The following is an 18298-nucleotide window of genomic DNA, read 5'->3' on the forward strand; positions in this document are numbered from 1 at the left end:
GTTTTGTACACAACGCCTAGCAACCATTGATTTATTGTCACGTGCTAAAACTCACACATTATAATCAATTCAATACAACATCACAGATGATTGCTACATGGTCTGATGGGTGTTCAATAGATGGCAATGCTAAATGTTTAACAACATCCTGATGTGATGGAAATGGAACCACTTGCTCAACTGTAAACTTCCTCTTGTCAATAAAAATGTAATCTAACGTCCCAGAAAACCCTGATGTATAGTTGGTATAGTTTGGTAGTCCAGTTGCATTGATAAAACTGTGTTTGTGGTGTAGTGCTACACCAAGGAAGTCATCAAATTCACTGGTTGGTTTTGTACAACCTGCAACTCTTTGTTCCATAGCAGTTTGTTGTTGGAACAAGCAATCGTCCATGTCTCCCACACACTGACCATTTCTCTTTGCTTCTTTCTGTTCCCGTTTCTCCGCCATACGTTGCTCATAATGCTTGTGTGTCAACCAGTCAGAATGACTGTAGTCAATATAACCCTGTAACATATACTCATATACTGCAAATTCCGGACAACTGTTAAAATCACCACAGAAAATTGGCAGGATTTCTACACTCTGGTCCACGCTAGACTCACTCATAACTTTACTAAGGTAGCGAAGGCACAACTCAGTCTGAATCAGACGCAAGTGGTCTGCAAGAGGATGAGATATTAGGTGAGTATTGGCAACAGCAAGTAGCACATCAGTACGACTTTTAGGCTGGAGTAGCACAACTTGACACAAACTATGTTTAGTTAGTAGGGAATCAATAAGACACTTGCTGGTCTTTAACTGCTGAAAGAAGTCAGTGTTGCTGCAATCGTTCTGTAGAAATTCTGAGAGTGACACAGCAAAGGCCTTAACTAATATCAACTTTGATGCTTGAAAAAATACAGCTTCTCCCTCTGGAACCTATTTAATAAAAAAAAAACACACACACATTTTACTACACACACTACACCATAAAACACTCCTACAGATTCAACCTTCCAATCTACCAATAGCATACTATGAATAATGTTAATAAGGAAAGAAGCCTATTATCAGAAACAATAAAATACATATCAATGAATGACAATAACACACCACAAGTGCACACAGCTCCAGTCATGATGAAACCATGTGACTCAACACATGTTTACAAATAAGGCATACCTGCCCATACTTTCTTTGAAAACAGCCCTGGTAGCCATGATGTTCCATTAATGGGTTGAGATAACTTGAATAGCACCGAGCCCCAACCTCCTGAAGACACAATATATCTGCATTATAACTGGGCAACTCTTTTCCTAACAGACATTGCCTGTAAGCAATCTCCAGTGCCTCTGGTTTACAATATGGGTAAAGTACATCCCTACTATAAGGCTCTGAAGCATAAATGTCAGCCAATATGTTGTAGGATAAAATACGAAACTTGTTAGGATCTTTCACAACTGAAGTATACTGGTATCTAGAATCTGACAGACATGTCGCTGGACCAGACACAATTTTTGGTGCAACCACTTCCATGCTAATCCCTTGTTTACCATCTTTGCTTATAGGAATACATTTCACTGTTAAGGAACACCCAATGTGGTTGTCCTTAGGTAAGAATACTTGTTGTGAACTGAGCTTCTCGTTACCATTAAACCATTCCCACTCACAAGATTCGGCAAACTCTAACTGATACTCTGGAATCATGGGATAACCAGCCATACAGCAAGGTGGAATACTGACACTGATCACTGTAGGAGAGTTGACAGTAATGGAATACTCTACAGTTCCTATGAGGAGTGAATTCTGTCCCACCCATGCTTCACAGTTAGGAGTTTCTTCCAGCACATCAGCGCCCTCACGTGTGACTTTAATTTTGGTGTCATTTGGTACCACGTGCGTCTTTTGCTTCTTTTTGCCTTCAGTTTTCTTCTCAGCGTAACTAAGTCCAATTCTGTGCAACGTTTTCTTGAGAGGTTCGCTTTTCGATCTCTTCATATTTCTCAGTTTTCCGTTGATGTACAGCGATACGGTCATGTCTTCCTCACCGGCTACGTTTCTAACGAACACCGTTAATGGTGAACTCTCTGCCATTCTTACTGTAAAACAAATTGCACCGTAATGCCTGCCCTTCTTATAACAGCATTCTCTAAGAGTTACACCACACTTGCGAAACACTGCGCCCCAAGAAAGATACATACAGAATTTATGAACTAGCGGCGCTTATGTGAAACAAACTTTGCGCGGCAAAATCACGTGATAAGACTACAGCATCCATGGTGAAAAAGAACTCAATTTTCGTCGGAATAAGTGAGTAGACTGTATGTCATTATGTACTTAACACATTCTTTGTAGTTTTATGGCAACTAATAACGGACGGAATTTGCTTACAACACCCGGTGTCTTGCAATGCTGAATATAACTACAATGTTCCATTTGGAGAGCCCAAAAAATACTACTTTATCTGTAGATTTCGTGGTGTGTACAAGGACCAGCCAGATGAAAGAGCTGGCTTTGAGTATGATATACGTTATGATATTTCGGGTGAGCCATTTACTAAGAAAAATTGTAAAGGACTAGGGTGTGATCCTGTTGTGTGGAAAGACAGTCCTGAAAATGAAACTTTGTTGAGCTTGACATGGAGAGATCCTGTGAAGTATGCTGTTACTGCATCACGATTGAGACTGTGTATCGTGCCTGATGGAGACCGGCCAAAGTCATTGTCTTTGAAACAGTTTCTCAATGTTACTAATGATCTGTGTACTGGAATGAAAGATTACACTGACATAGAAGTAAGCCCAGGTGAGTTATACGATTGATATTTTTGTGATTGCTCTATTAGAGTATTTGAGTGAAAAGTACGTAGTTTGTCTATACATGTGTGTGTGGCAAATATTACTCTTCAAGAAACAACAGATCATTTCTTCTGAAATGTAGCACAACTAACATTCACACTGCATGCATGCATGCATACACACGCCCATAATAATTTCTGTCATGTAATATAATCCAAACACCCAAGCTGTGATGAAAACCTGGAAACAGTTGCAACGCTAATCAATTTTCATAATGATTGTTGTTAATCTATATACACACCAATTTTCCCCCCAGCAGTTTACCCTGTTACCATGACAGAAACAATCTTTAACATTGTGAAAATTTATCACATTGCTAGCAGGAATGTAAATGCTCTATGTGCACAAAACTCCCAAATTCTGAGTTAAACATTTGCAGCACGATTTTTTAAAGTATGCAAAATGGACAGTCTAGGCCTATAGAAGACTAGAAAGCACAATAACTTGGCCATGGAACAGCTGGAGTGGTTTTATAACCGATTTTGGTGTGTAGCCTGTCCTACATGGTGAGCGGTTCCAATACAAGAAAATTATACAATTTGGAGTAGGAACCATGTATAAGAACTACATACGAGTAAAAAAAGTGAATTTTTTGTGTTGGCATTCTGATAGCATAACATGTTGGCTTTCCACGACACACACTACCATATGCCCTGGTAATGATATCCACACAAAAACAGCCATGCTGTGAAAAAAATGGTGTGGCCTTTTATTAAAAGACCTGGATGAAAACACACAGTCATTAACATCATTGCAGCCATTTCTTGGCTGCCACCTTTGATGTCACAACGCTTTAAGGCCATACCATTTTCTCACAACTTGGCTGTTTTTGTGTGGATTTCACCACTTTTTCTATTTTATAACCAGACCAGCCTATGGCTGACTTTGGAGTTTGCTTTTCTTCTTTACTATACAGACACAATGATAGTTATTGAAGACAGACTTGTAAATGTATTGTATTGCATGATTAACTTCAATATTTGGTAATCTTATTGTAATACTCTAATAGAGTGCACATTTTTTGAGGACTTCTAATAGAACACTAGATGAATAAAAATTTAGAAATTGTAAAATAGGAATAGGGATCGCTGAAAAAAGCCACAAAACAAGAAGGGATCGCTGGGATGGTAATGTAAACCACAAATCCCTATTTTGACTCCGTCATAAATCTTTAGTTACATGCTCTGTCGTTTTGAAACAAGTCAAAATAGGGATTTGTGGTTTACATTGCAATCCCTTCTTGTTTCGTAGCTTTTTTCAGCGATCCCTATTCCCATTTTAAAATTTTTTATTCATCTAGTTTATGTACTTTTTATTAATCCATTATAGATTATGGATTTCTTTTATTGATAGTGACTACTGTTGTGAATGTATAGTGTAATTTTGCATTGTGCATAGCAATGCCGTCAACATACATGAAACTTATCAAATTGTAATGTGCATACAGAATGATATGAGCTAGAATTCACATTACTGGTGCCTTTAATAGCTGTCAAATTCAGTGCAAGGATTGTTGTTATACACTTGACTGCATTATTAGAGTATTTACATGACTGCTCTATTAGAGTATTTGATCTGAATAACCCGCCCACGTACAATAATCACGGAACGGAAAACTACCTTGCAACAAAGTCATCAGCCCAGATTAAGCTTCTTAGCCTATACTGAGTTTAATAAAGACAGACTGTATTAGCCACAAGCAGTGCTATCTTGTATGGCTTCTAGTGTGTAATGGTGTTTTGGTAAGAAGAAAAGGCCCAGTTTGGGCTGTTTCCATCCGAAAACGAAATCAAAAATAGGTCATGGACACGCACAATGATCCATTAGTAAGCCTTGCTACTTTTTATTCCAGGATTCTCCTTGTAAACTTTGTTATGCCTGTGAAAGAATAATATTATGAATATTAAGAATAATAATATAGATGAAGAAAAAAATTGAAAATTTTAAGAGGGAGAATAGGGATCGCTGAAAAAGGCAACAAAACAAGAAGGGATCGCTGGGATGGTAATGTAAACCACAAATCCCTATTTTGACTCTCTGTCATAAATCTTTAGTTACATGCTCTGTGATTTTGAAATGAGTCAAAATAGGGATTTGTGGTTTACATTTGTCTTTCCACACAACCAGAGAGTTGTTTTGATGCTTTTCAAGGTGGTTTTTAGGTGTGCGTTCTATTAGGATTTTTGCAAAAAAAAACTTGGGCGATCCCTATTATGAACCCACTATCGTGGTTCATGATACATAGAATGCTGTAGAACAATCTAGTACTGTATAGCAGGTTATTTTTGCAACAGAAAATTTTGCACAAGAAGCAAAATTTGAGTTTCGAAAGATTTTAATTTCGAAGAGCGCATATTTCGAAGTCTGGATGGATTTCAAATAAACAGAAATTCATGTCACAAAATAATTATGAAGATGCGTGAATGTGTGCCAAAAACTGACTTTACAATAATCCCCATCCCTGTGAACTGGAGAGAAGACTCTAGTGGAGTAAATTCACTGGCTCAATCGCACTCGATTGTAGCTTGCTATCTACCATAGATCCTAGAGCAGACGGCATCAATTCCCATTCTGGATCACCTGTTTTCTGGTTATTGGTACAGTAATGATACAGTTTATCCATTATCATCAGTAATACTGAGCTAAAACTCGAGGAATACAGGATAATTGCTTTCACTTGTGGGAATTTATTTTCAAAGAGAAGGGCCTCTTCGAAATAAAAACCTTTTGAATATTACCAGCTATATGGTACTTCTATTGATAGACCTATAAAAAAAATTACAAATGTTTATTTATAAGCTAGAATTTTCATATATAAAGCAAAAATTAAGTGAAGTCAGTGGTTAAGGTTGTGGGTGTTAGTTATGGAGGTCCCTGGTTTGAAACTCTGGTTAATTTTTTGTTCCGACATTTTTGTGCACCTTTTTTACCCCGCAGTGATGCTCTATTAGAGTATCTCGATCCTGTGATTTTACATGTTTGGTTTTTACTTTATAACTTTGTAGCTGTAAGTTTGTTGCTATCCAAACTATCAAAAGGCACTGCTACGATGATCAGCCTATGTACACACCAATTTTCAAGTTATTCCTATGCTCGGATTACCCTGTAGCCATGACAGAAGTTTGATCTTTTTTATGTGCATAAATGCTTGGATATTTGTCAGATTCACAGCAAACTTGGTACATAAATCCACCTTTATATGCTCTTCATTTGTGCCAAAAGATCGAAGCAATCAAGTTACACGTTTGCATTTTATTGCAGAGTGTGTGAAAATAAATCGAAGCCCCCGTAGTCCCCCTATGACATAAGAAGATTCCTGTCAATATACTGACGGTGTGGGCACGCCGACATTCTTGGCTACACAACACAACATCGTGTGTCTTGATATTATTTACACATTACAAACATGCATTACTTGTTAGGTTTCCAGAGGAAGTCAATACATCAAACATATGTTGGACCAAGGGCAGATCAGTACATGCATGTCAGCTCTAAAATGTTGAACAAGGAAGAAACAGCAGAACTAAACAGTGTTGGTAGAGTGGTGATAACCATCGAAAAAGACTGTGGATATGTCCAAGGAGGTTGCAACTTTATAGTGCTAACACCACAAGCTCCATGCACCTCCACGCTTGATGGTGTAAATGTGGCAACAGAAAATATCATTGACAAGTATGGACTTAGTGAAGTGTGGCATGGAAATGACTCTGCACTGCAGTCTGGGAATTATGGTGACCTACACTCTGAACATCACACCGTTACCTATTATGGCTTATATCCTGCTACTGAACATCACGTAACCATACAACGTAACTTGTTTATGTTTCACACAGATTATCAAACTAACAAAACCTATGCTGATTATCGTCCTGTATCATTTGAATTAGTTTGTTGGCTCTATTTTTTTGATAATTCCACTCATCTTGAGCCAGCACATCGAAGCAAGTTCAAAAGAGAAGTTATCTTCAAGACTCGTTTGTGTAAGTGTATGATTTGATTGTTAAAATACAGTTTACAAGCTGATTGTTGCTGCATGTCCCGTGTGTGTCTTTTCCACCAAAGCAGAAAAAGGGACCGTAAATGGCACTAAGATACAAATAGGCAAAAGAGTATCTTACAATTGTTTACTGTGTTACCTCACAGACTACTTTTAAATGCTTAAGTTTTGAAAGTCATTTTACCTCAACTTGTTGTATTCTAGGGCCATCTATCACTGTTCTAGATACAGTGGGTGCAGACAGATATGGGAACCACTTTTACTTCTTGCCTGATGAAGAGGAAGGACTAATAGATGTTCTTGTGGTAGGATTGAATGAAGCAAGTTTCCTGACTGTGATTCGTACCGATCAGCCGCTAATGAGAAAGGAGGTGCTCGTGCAGAAACGATTTTACAACCCCGTCAACCATACCACAACATACAGGCTGAAATTTTCTGAAATAAACAGATACAAAAATGCTGCTTTTTTCATTGAAGCTGATATAAATGTGCTTAGTTTTGTGGTCTCTGTCAACACAAGCATTCATATTACTAAACTGAAAGGTGTTTTGATTGTTAAATTCTCTTGTTTTTTAATTCTTTTATTTCTAGATATTGACATGAGAGTCAATCCGATGCAGGTGGCTACATTGCAAGGGGACCAAGTTAGTGTGTCATTTCTCTGCATGGCCACCGGTTACCCTACTCCCATCATTGCTTGGTCAGGAGTTACTTCTTTACGTGAAGCAAAGCAGATTCCAGTGAGTTGTCATGAGTTGTACCAAGTGAGCCTATTAGTCTAGCGTGGCCAGATGAGACTACAGGACTTTTGTTACACTGCCCTTAAATTGGGACCTTAACAAAGTGTCAGGATTATGTAGGTATCCTCAAGTGTCCACCATGTCTCAGTTCTGATACATAACAGATTTGACAACATAATACTCTAATTAAGCAGTCATATTAACAAACAAGTCACGCACAATCCTTACAGGTGAACACATCGGAGAAGTGGCTACCAGAAGGTTATGTGGCTGCTTACCTGCTGTTCCCACAATCAACCAATCTGACTCATGAGTACAGTGGGGAGTACACTTGTACGGTGTCTAATTATTTCATGAAGACACAAAGTATCACTGCCACCATAACAATATTTGAACCAGGTGAGGTGTATCAAGTAGAGTAACATGGGACATAACATTAGAGCGTAAAATATTTTGAGTGACAAATTTTGAACAGTGAGCAAGATGGATATTATGAGTGGCAATGAATTTGGTAGAAATGAGCAACAGTGTTAAATTATTTATGTTCCACTAAACTCAAAAATTTTGTTACTAATTTGTAAAGTATTGGACGGGAGAGAGAGAGATGGGAGGGTTAGAGAGATGGGAGGGTTAGAGAGATGCAATAAAATTAATTTTGGATAGGTTAAATATTTGGGGGGGAAATATTGGAGAGGTGAAATATTGTGAAGGTATGATCAATGTTATTATCAAGAGGATATAATTGGGATTGTATACTCTGCTGTTATAGGTAGCATCTTTGACATTTTTCGTAAGCACTCGTACACAAAAGGCCACGATACAATTGAGATACTTGAAAAGGAAACAAAAGCCATAGAAGAGAATGTTACATCGATGACTTTATTGGAACAAGCTTTTGAAGAGAAGAGAATTGTAGCAGCCATATTAGTATCAGTGTTAGTGGTTGTATTAATTGTTGTTTCCTTGGTGATTTGGATTGCAGTACTGATACTGTAAGAATTGAAATCTATTTACCTGTTATTTACTGTATTTACATATTATTTCACCAGGAGTTGCTGTAACAAGAAGCAGAAGCATAATTTACGAGAGGTCACATCTCCAGATCCCAGCACAGATATGTCATCAGATGATGGTTTCCCTGAAGAATTCTTGACTGACTAATATGATGATGATAAACTTGGCATATAATCACTTATAAGTATGTATACTACCCCAGTCATGTATTCATTGCTATACTATCTGTATGTTGTATTGTCAGTCATGTGGTTACTCTAACATTAAACAGTATTGTTACAGCTATACACTCATTTTGTGGAACTTTTAATTCTATCACTAGTCCTGTATGTGCAGAGCAAATTGTTGAGTTCATTACATATTAGATAAAGTATGGACATCTTAGTTTAGTGTGCCAAATTTAGTAACAGGCTTTGGTATGGAAAACTATACATGATCTAGAGTGTAAGATAGCAAAGAATGAATGTACTGGTAAAGACCTCATTATCTCCCAAAGATCAAAGGATTTTATGCATACCATTTTCTATATTAATTTGTATTCTTTAGTAAGCTTGACTTCAGACATATCAGTTGAGGAGATCCCCACACAGCACACCTTACTAATGTGTTGAGTAGCATTGTGGATCTCGCTAAATCATTAATCTGCTACGTCTCCCCTCAGGAGGCGTGGACATGTTTTACTCAACCCACAATCAATCTTATCTACTAGCATAAATAATTCCACACCATTTTCTAGAGACTGCCCACTCAAAATCACAGATCCTATAGTAGGCCTATAACTATTATGTAGAAAACTGCATGGCTTCATTCACACTTGCTGAGACAACTGCACACTTATAGAGTATCTGGCCCTGAATTAACAGGTTAGTATTTTATCACAGGTCCGGGGGATGATACACACAGCTAAGGGAACAGTGAACAACATCCAGTGAGTGGCTTTGCACACACAATCACTGAAAACAAAATTCTTACAAACATTTACTTTCAGACAGCTTAGATCAACAACCTATAATGCCATGTTCCAATAATTAACACTGATTATATACAAAAAAACATACATTCATTTCATTAATGAAATTTGTTACAACTACTGATTCGGAATTTTACATACAAAATGAATTGAAATGCATTTTTGCAGCATCCTGAAATAAATTGCATTGATGATAATTCATTTGAAAGAGGAAAAGTGTCCCTTGGTCAGCACCATGAAAAGAACGGAGTATTTGTTCTAACTCTTAATCGGTTGATCCATTTTCGAGTACTCCCTGCTGCTCGCACTCTTTCTACCATTATTGGTGCCATTTGTACAAGTTGTTGAGGAGTAGAGTTGTTCTGTAACGCTTGAAGAAGGTTCAGCACCTAAGTGTAAAAAATTGCAACTGAATTTTTCAAATTTAATGACCACTTGAACTAAAGAAACAAAATTACAAAGTTTGTAGATTCAATAGGATAGTTTAGTGGATGAGGTTGACAAATATTTAAAGTGATGGGGTATAAATATTCCCTCAGAGAGAACCACGACTTATTTAACAACATGTTTATCATTAAGTACTAGTACTTAATAAGTAGGGATTTGTAAGAAATCATATGGCTTCGTAAATATTTGCACTTTAAAAAACAGCCCGGCAATAAGTTTTACTAAAAAACCACATTAGTACTGCTGTAATGATGCTGTACCTTGGTTAAATGAAGTGAAAAGTCGAATGTTTTAATGTAGTGAGTTCAAAATTTTCAAAATTCACCTGTATTTTGTCTGCCACTGCCTGCTGTAAAACCCGGTTGTGCTAGGTGCACGGCTTCAGAAATTTCTGACAGCCAAGGCAATGACGGCAGATTCACGAATCTGTTGTTCCGATTACGTTCTGTCCACTGTACCATGCTGTTTGCTTTCATCACTCATTCGCTTCTTTGTTTTTCTCGAAGGATCATTAATAGCTGCGGCGCATGGCACAACTCTTAATATGTGATTTTAACAAAGTGTGTGTACATGTGCGTATTATAAAGACAAGGGTGAACAGGTATAGTAGCCAAGGAATTGTCTCTAGCATTTATTAACGCTGGGTAGTCGTTTTATAGTCTTAATTACCAGTTTAGTTTTTTGCAAGCTAATAATGCCTTTGAGGGGCGGATCCACCTCGGGATCCAGACTTCTAAAAGCGAGGGATCCACTCTTAATGGTGGACTCTCCAGCGATGTTTTACTGTAAAATCATTTAGGCCATTAGAAATGCAGCTGGAGCCTTTAATAATAGCTTTAAAAGACAAAATGATAATATTTTTAGAGGCACGAAGGTAAAAGATAGCTGCTTCGAGTGATATTTATACTATGTGGAAAACAAAGAGTATAACATAGATAGCTAGCTAGCTGGACATAAAAAGTAAACAAACTAGCTATTTAAAATAATAAAAATTTTAAAAGGAAGTAGGGATTGATATAATATAATGATTATACATGCTACAAAAAGTAAGGAAACAAGCTCAAAAATGTTACAGCTAAAATGAGAAACGGTCCACAAAAGTAGGCATTAAAGTGTGTCTCATTTTAGTGAGTAGTCATCTAATCTTGTTTCCTTACTTTTTATTGCATGGATTGCAGCACATATAATTATTATGTCAATCACTACTTCCTTTTAAAATTTTAGCTGGTTTTTAACGTAGAGAATCAAGTGTTCACAAACCAATGACTTGATTGTCCAGGCAGTTACCATGACTGCTCTATTAGAGTATTTAGAGTGTTCTCTTAAGGTACAGACAAAGAATGTACTAAACTGCCAGAAATTATGGCTGGGAATTTAGGCACCTTTTCACCCCTGCCACTAACTGTGACTATAGTCACATTACAAGGATCAAGACTTTGGAATCAACTTTGTAGTACCTCCTTGAAGGAACAAGACATTATTAAAATTTTGTTCATTGTCAATGTACAGAATTTTAGACAACTATCCCTCTAGGGACCTGCAAGAAGGCTAACAGTAAGCCTGTGAAGCAGGGAGTCAGAAACCTGTAATAGAAAACTATTTTAGAAATTAACACTCCACCAGGTGTTCAAATGAGACCTAACATTTATTCAAAACCAGTGTTTATCTTTGTTGTAACACTCCTTACCCATGGTGGCTAAACGGGACATAGGACTGGCCATAATTTGAGACAATACAATATAGCTATATGAAATTGTGTTCATTACTTGTCCTTTCAATACTGCCATTTGTCGATGAAATAGACTCCTGTCAAATCCTCGATCTCTCTGTAGTAGAAACTGATAACATCAACATTACAGGTTGGTATACACACACACTCACACTAAATAACTCCAATAATTCATCTTGCAAACTATCGATAAACCCGGGGCTTTCCAATTTGGGTATCACCAGATCCTTTATCTCTTGTGAGAAAACTTCTTCTGCCATTGGCAGCCAAGCCCAATAGAAAGGATCTATAAAAGAATAGTAACAGAATTTATTTGTGGAAACTGTTATGTGAAATAAAGCACACAGTACGGTAATTCAGCAAGTGACTGTACAAGGATACAACATGATTTCTGCCCAGTCCTCTGAATGTCAAAGTGAAGAAATTCAACCAAACGTGAGTAAATGACGGGAGTAACTAAACGACTTTCTTTACATCAATAATACGTCATTTGGGAATTATGGACAAGTGACCTTGTTACAAAGTGATACAGTGTAATGTGAACAATTTTTCACTTAATTATTTGAAAAAAGCCTGAAATTGTCTGCTACAAAAATATAACTTTGACCCATGTCCTTGGCTTTCAAAAATGCTTGCCTGGTAATTAAACTTGAGCAACACAAACAGTGCTACAAAGAAGCATATAAACTGAGGATAGTACACAATGTAATTGTGAAACAAATATTGACAGAGACACCAAACATTACCCTCCACAAGATAACATACAAGTTCTCCAGGAGTCTGGATGTTTGAATGGAAAGGCTAGACCATTATCAATGGCTGCCAGTTGAACACTTCCCTGAGATGTTATATTGGAGTTGACCAGTGTCCACTGATCTTCCTAAAGAAACACTATTAACATCTGGTACATGATGTGGTAGCTACCTTTGACTCTGATGTGTCAACTTCTGTCTGTGGCCTCACACACTTCAACAACCAGTTGTCATTACCACGATCTACAGGGATCAGTGTCACATTGAAATAACACTAAGCTTAAGGTTACGGTATAGTCAAGGGCAATCATTCAAAATTTTGAATGCCTATCGATTCTTTTTGAGAAGCCCATAAAACCAGTCTAGCAGCTTGAAAAGTTTTAAATGAAGGTGAAGCCATTCATATTTAATGTTTTTATGTAGCTACAGTGTAGTTTGAGGCAGGTGGAACACTACAATTTGTTGTAGTAACACAAGTAAGCCAGCCCATACATCGCTCAGCTCCAGCTGTCACTACCATGTTTTTCCGCCGCCAAATACAGCAAAAGCTGTTGGCTCTATTGGCATTTCTGGGGCATATATAGTGATACTGTATATTAAATTCGTTAAGTCCTGTGGAAGCGTTTTTGGCGTGTTTCTTCCCAGTGACTCAGATACAAGCCTTCAAAGAGCTTGTTTCACTCGAAAAAACTACTAAAAGTTCAATAGAGCAGTTTCAAAACCATGGTAACCAAAAATTATGCAATGGACACACCCAAATCGCCATGTTTTTGTACCAGACTGTTTCATGTTGCAAGTTGAATTCCTCGCTAAATTCATGCCAAGACTTATTAATACGTAAGTAAAAGAGATGCCAGTGATAGAATAAAGCATGTAGGTGAGTTATTACGCATTAAAAGATCCGTACTACCTCCCAACAGGGCATTTTCGTAGGAAGGAGAAATCCGTAAAGATGGATTTGGCCAAATTGCGACCTATTCACTGCCCAAAGGTGGTTAAAACTAGGGGAAACCTGCAGTATAGGTCTTTATCCAGCACCACAGCATCGTACAGCCACATCCAGCTATCCCCGAGTTAGCCAGAATCGCTCATGTGCTGGGATTCCCACTTCGTGTGAAAAAGCAGACAGCAAAATAAGACTGCTAAAGTTTAACTGATGGTTGATTTCGACAATAAAACTTAACTCTAGCAAAATTCACCACTAAGAGTCTTCTTTTTCTGGCGTTTTATCACAGTTTGGTAGTACGCCATTACCGGTCTCGTGCCTTTCAGGAGCTCTGGCTAATCCTGGGATAGCTGGATGTGGTTGTACGCTGCTGTGGTGCTGGGTAAAGACCTATACTGTAAGTTTCTCCTAGTTTTAACCACCTTTGGGCGGTGAATAGGTCGTAATTTGGCCAAATCCATTTTTACGCATTTCTCTTTCCTTCGAAACTGCCCTGTTGGAGGCAGTACGTATCTTTTAATGCCTAATAACTCACCTGCACATTTTATTCTATCACTGGTATCTATTTTACTCACGTATTAATAAGTCTTGGCATGGATTTAGCGAGGAATTCAACTTGCAACATCAAGCAATCTGGTACAAAAACATGGCGATTTGGGTGTGTTCCATTGCATAATTTTTGGTTACCATGGTTTTGAAACTGCTCTATAAAACGTCTATACTACCAGTAACTTAAAAAATCGCTTCCACAGGACCTAGATATTTTAGTTGTTTAGTCACTTGTGTTGAAATTATAAGGATTCAGTAATCTGTTAGTCTGGTTTTTGGCGGCACATTTTTATAAAACATCACTCTATTGTAGACCACACACCCAAGGACAGTCGTTGTTCTGTAGTAAAAACAAACAAGCACAATTAGTTGTATTGCTAACACAACACAGTTGTTGAAATTATTTATCCCTGCTTGGTTTAAAGCAGGTTTTGTAATTTGTTCCGCCCACGCATTTTAAACTATTCGGTAACCTTAAGGTTGTACACAGTACAAATTGTTCAGACATTCAGATGTGTGGCTGTTGGTCATTTCAGTAGGATTTAGGCAAAACTGCCATACATAATAATTGACTTTGAGTGACCACATTTACTGTACATTACCATAATGGTGCTCAGTAAATGATCAAAAATGGCCACTCAAAATTTTCATCTCTTATTTTGAACTCTGGACATATAACACCATTACAAACATTGGCTATTCATATAAAGTTGTATACAGTAGTTTTACTCTCAAGTTATAAAATGATAATTTGGTTTTCTCCCAACAAGTCAGTGCATAATGATTGGACACTAAGTTCAACCATGTTCAGATGAACACCATATTTGGTCATAAAATGTATGCCATAACCATATATAGGGAAACTTTGGTGGGGATAAACTTAGGCGAATAGGAAGCTAAATAATAGTTAGACACCAAGACCAAGGGAACTAAGCGATTTAGTAACCCTGATGGCCTGAGGCTGTAGCGTCCCGAGCGCTACTAAGGGCCAGAGGGGTTACTAAATCGCTTAGTTTCCGTTGGTCGCGGTGTCTAACTTATTTAGACTATGGTTTAAAGTACATACCTTTATAGCCAGAGCATTAGGGGTGAAAGAGCAATGCAGAACAGCAGAACGGTTTCTTCCTGAAGTCCCTACAGCGCCCACAAAAATAATTATTTGACCGGTAACCAGAGTAACAGCTAGAGCTATACTATTTTTCCAGAATTATTCACAGAACACGGAGAAGAATTGTATTACAGTATTATCAAGTACTCCAGTGTACCTTTCGTGTTATAATTATTTTTCACGTACAAAATTGCCAGAGGGCGGGTTACTAAATGAACATGTGTAGGTGACTAAATGAGCATGTAACGTGACTAAGTGATTTAGTAACCCTCTAAATGAGCTATATCATAGTCTAAATTACATTGGTGAAATAAACTTGGTGAATTCAAGTTCAACGTTTAGCTATAAAGATGCTAATCTGAGACACTACAAGTAATTGGTGGAGTAAACTTAGTGATTTGTAGCAAATCACTAAGTTTCCTTCTATACGGTATTTCAAGTTCTGAATAACTGGTGAGGATTATATTGTAAATATTCACATGAGAAAACCTTCATGAATCAATTGAATCATACAGTACAACAGTACTGTATAGTAGGGGCCACAAAAGGTGTAGGTGTGGCACATGAAAAACATCACCCAAAAATCAGCCTCAGTTTTCCCTGATGACAATGAGGCAGTATTCGTTAGGTAAATGTAACAACTTTAAACAGGCTGTAGGACCAGGTGTCCTACAGACCTTCAGCACTTGTGCTGTAAAGCATTAATAAATAAATAAAATAAGCCCAAACAAGCCTTCAGATCAACCTGAAACGCTTTTAAAAAGTTACTACGGATTTTTTTTTTAAATAAAAGGAATTTTTTAGTGACTGACTGACTAAGTAACTGACTGATGCCTTCAGACAAGCATAACTCGATAGCAGCTAAGGCCAGGGCTTCACTGTTCGATGTCACTTCAGCTGGACATGTGCCTTTTGGCATACCGCAGTACAGTACGTACAATGCATTCTTCATGGACTTACCAGTTTCTTTAGTGTCCCATTCATCTTTGCTGACAGCAAAAGGTGTTGATTTGGCGGTAGCACGTGATGACTTCCCTTTGTAGCGGAAATCGTCCATCTTTTTCATAGTGGCTATTTTGATCCCAGAGGTACTTTTCGAACAGTTCTTGATTCGTACTGCTGTGTAACAGCTGTCAACAAACCGTAATGGATACTCCACTATTCAGACGGTAATTGATAGCTGGGGTGCACGGCACCATTTCTTTCTTTTGATGCAGTATGCATGGCTTCACCAGTCATATTTACATAAAAAGTTAACAAACTACTCAAAATAATTTGGAATTTTCAACTAGATAGCACATCGATAAAAAGTACTGAAACAAGCTGGAGTAGCGCATAATATTAAATCACAGTAAAACAATAAGAAGTGTTATATCCCTACTGCGCTCAAGGCATGTTATGGTCCCTACTCTAGTTGAAAATTTCCAAAAAAATTTGTGTACTTGTTGCTAAAATAAACTTTCACTATTGGTTCATCCAACCATTCACTACCATATCAATAGAGTATCATTCATAAGTTACAGGCTACTACAAACCCTCCATTGACAACTTCATTATAAAATTAATTTTGTCAATTCCTTATAAAGAGATGTTCCCATTTATTGGTTGTATCTCAAATACCAAAATACCAGTAATACTGGATATTCAGATAATGGAGTATACAGGAATTTATAAATCTTGTCAATGAAAATGTAAAACTTTATATTTCTGTGTTTTTGCCACTAATTACTCACACCTTTTAATTAAAGGTGCTTCCACACTAGACTTGTACTGGGTAGAATGACCTGTGTACTTTGACCTTTTATCATTGTTATTACCAACATTGCAATTAGTAACACACACACTACCCACTTCGTCACTGGTGACTTACAAATATTGTCAATGCAAATTCTTACCAGTATTTCTGATGATATAGTCCAGAACAACAAGTTTCTCAAACTGCAGCTGAAGCTCTTTCTGCAGGTGTGGAGGTAAAGGATTTGCGCTGATGTCTCTTAGCACATTTTCAGCATCTTGATATCCTTCAACAAACAACTGAAATGACCCCACCTACAATCAAAAACAATTAGCATAATCATTATTGGAGGTGGTTATACCTTTTTAGGCAAGCCAGCGTTGACACGTTTGCCAACTGAGTCCGGCCATTGTTCAGTTGCAAATCGTCTCATTCTCATGGCCCAGCGATCATGAAATGGATAGTTAAAACTATCAGCAGATAAATACACCACCTACAAACACACAATGGAAGAAACAATGCACAATGCCCTCCTGTCCCTGCAAAAATATAAACTTCATCAATGAAGATTCTATGTACAACATATGAGATGATGTAACAGCTCAAACTCTTATGAAAGAAGTACCATAATTATACCACAAGGAAAATTGTATAGTACAAAAACACTTGTGACAAGTGAAAAGCTGATATATTTTCTATATTACTGACACACAAAAAACATCTGCTGCTATTTGAGACCACAAAAACATTTCTACTAAATATTCTAAAGCGAAACTCAATACGTACATCTCACCTTAGTTTTTGGTACAATATTGAGACCTAGCTTCTGGTCGACTAGACTTGCCCCAGCCTCAGACATGTAGCCTTGGTTGGGGATTAGGCAACTACGACCAAAACAACATGGGCAACAAATCTTATGTAACCATTTCGTCCACTTTGGGTTCAGCTGTCCATAAGGCTCTTCGTTTTTTGGTTTGAATACTCCAATTGTGTCCTGAAAAATGTTATGTAATGTTAAATACCTACAAATTTATCTTAATTCACTCTTTTTGTGTTCTTGACAAAGTAGCTTCCACTGCTTCCCTGATAAATAAGATGGGGTAATATCCCACTATCAATGGCTCTCTCGGCCTCGCGAATAATCCGCGAGTAAGATGCATCATCGAACTCGTTCAATTCTGTCCTTTCGTTGGCTGTCTCTGAAGTGGACGTTGTGGGTCTGCCAATAAGCGGTCGTTGTTCTGAGCTATAACCATTAGAACGATCTCCTATTATGACCACCTCGCCTCTAGACCCCGACGTGTCGCTTTCCGAGTCGTAATCAGATAAAGGTACTAAGCTTTGGGTTGAGAAGGGCGCGGCCATGGTAGCATATAAAGCAGACCTGCTAGTTATCACAATGGTGTAGCTGCATCGGTGTACTGCGCTCACTTATCCACGTGACAATACTAATTTGACTCGATTGTGGGCTAT

General features: G+C 37.7%; 3 protein-coding genes across 3 annotated transcripts; 1 reads left to right on the top strand and 2 right to left on the bottom strand.

Moving 5' to 3' along the window:
- Nucleotide 1: 1 nt before the first annotated feature.
- LOC136268135 (2',5'-phosphodiesterase 12-like) lies at nt 2-2188 on the bottom strand. The gene is made up of 2 exons (XM_066063380.1): nt 1166-2188; nt 2-922 (listed from the first exon to the last, which is right to left on the bottom strand). The coding sequence occupies exons 1-2, from the start codon at nt 2180-2182 to the stop codon at nt 65-67; spliced, it is 1875 nt and encodes a 624-aa protein (XP_065919452.1). The 5' UTR covers nt 2183-2188; the 3' UTR covers nt 2-64.
- Nucleotides 2189-2223: 35 nt separating this feature from the next.
- Nucleotides 2224-8933, top strand: LOC136268804 (uncharacterized). The gene is made up of 8 exons (XM_066064269.1): nt 2224-2293; nt 2339-2785; nt 6261-6818; nt 7040-7378; nt 7427-7575; nt 7806-7974; nt 8345-8567; nt 8625-8933. Exons 1-8 carry the CDS (start codon nt 2260-2262, stop codon nt 8734-8736), a joined length of 2031 nt encoding a protein of 676 aa, XP_065920341.1. The 5' UTR covers nt 2224-2259; the 3' UTR covers nt 8737-8933.
- A 675-nt stretch (nt 8934-9608) lies between these two features.
- Nucleotides 9609-18293, bottom strand: LOC136236175 (phosphatidylinositol 4-kinase type 2-alpha-like). Its single transcript, XM_066026281.1, has 9 exons — nt 17870-18293; nt 17619-17819; nt 17187-17318; nt 16986-17139; nt 12660-12730; nt 12501-12615; nt 11888-12021; nt 11773-11832; nt 9609-9948 (listed from the first exon to the last, which is right to left on the bottom strand). Exons 1-9 carry the CDS (start codon nt 18188-18190, stop codon nt 9787-9789), a joined length of 1350 nt encoding a protein of 449 aa, XP_065882353.1. The 5' UTR covers nt 18191-18293; the 3' UTR covers nt 9609-9786.
- Nucleotides 18294-18298: the final 5 nt, after the last annotated feature.

This window comes from Dysidea avara, chromosome 10 (genome assembly GCF_963678975.1).
Source record: "Dysidea avara chromosome 10, odDysAvar1.4, whole genome shotgun sequence".
Taxonomy (NCBI): Eukaryota; Metazoa; Porifera; class Demospongiae; order Dictyoceratida; family Dysideidae; genus Dysidea; species Dysidea avara.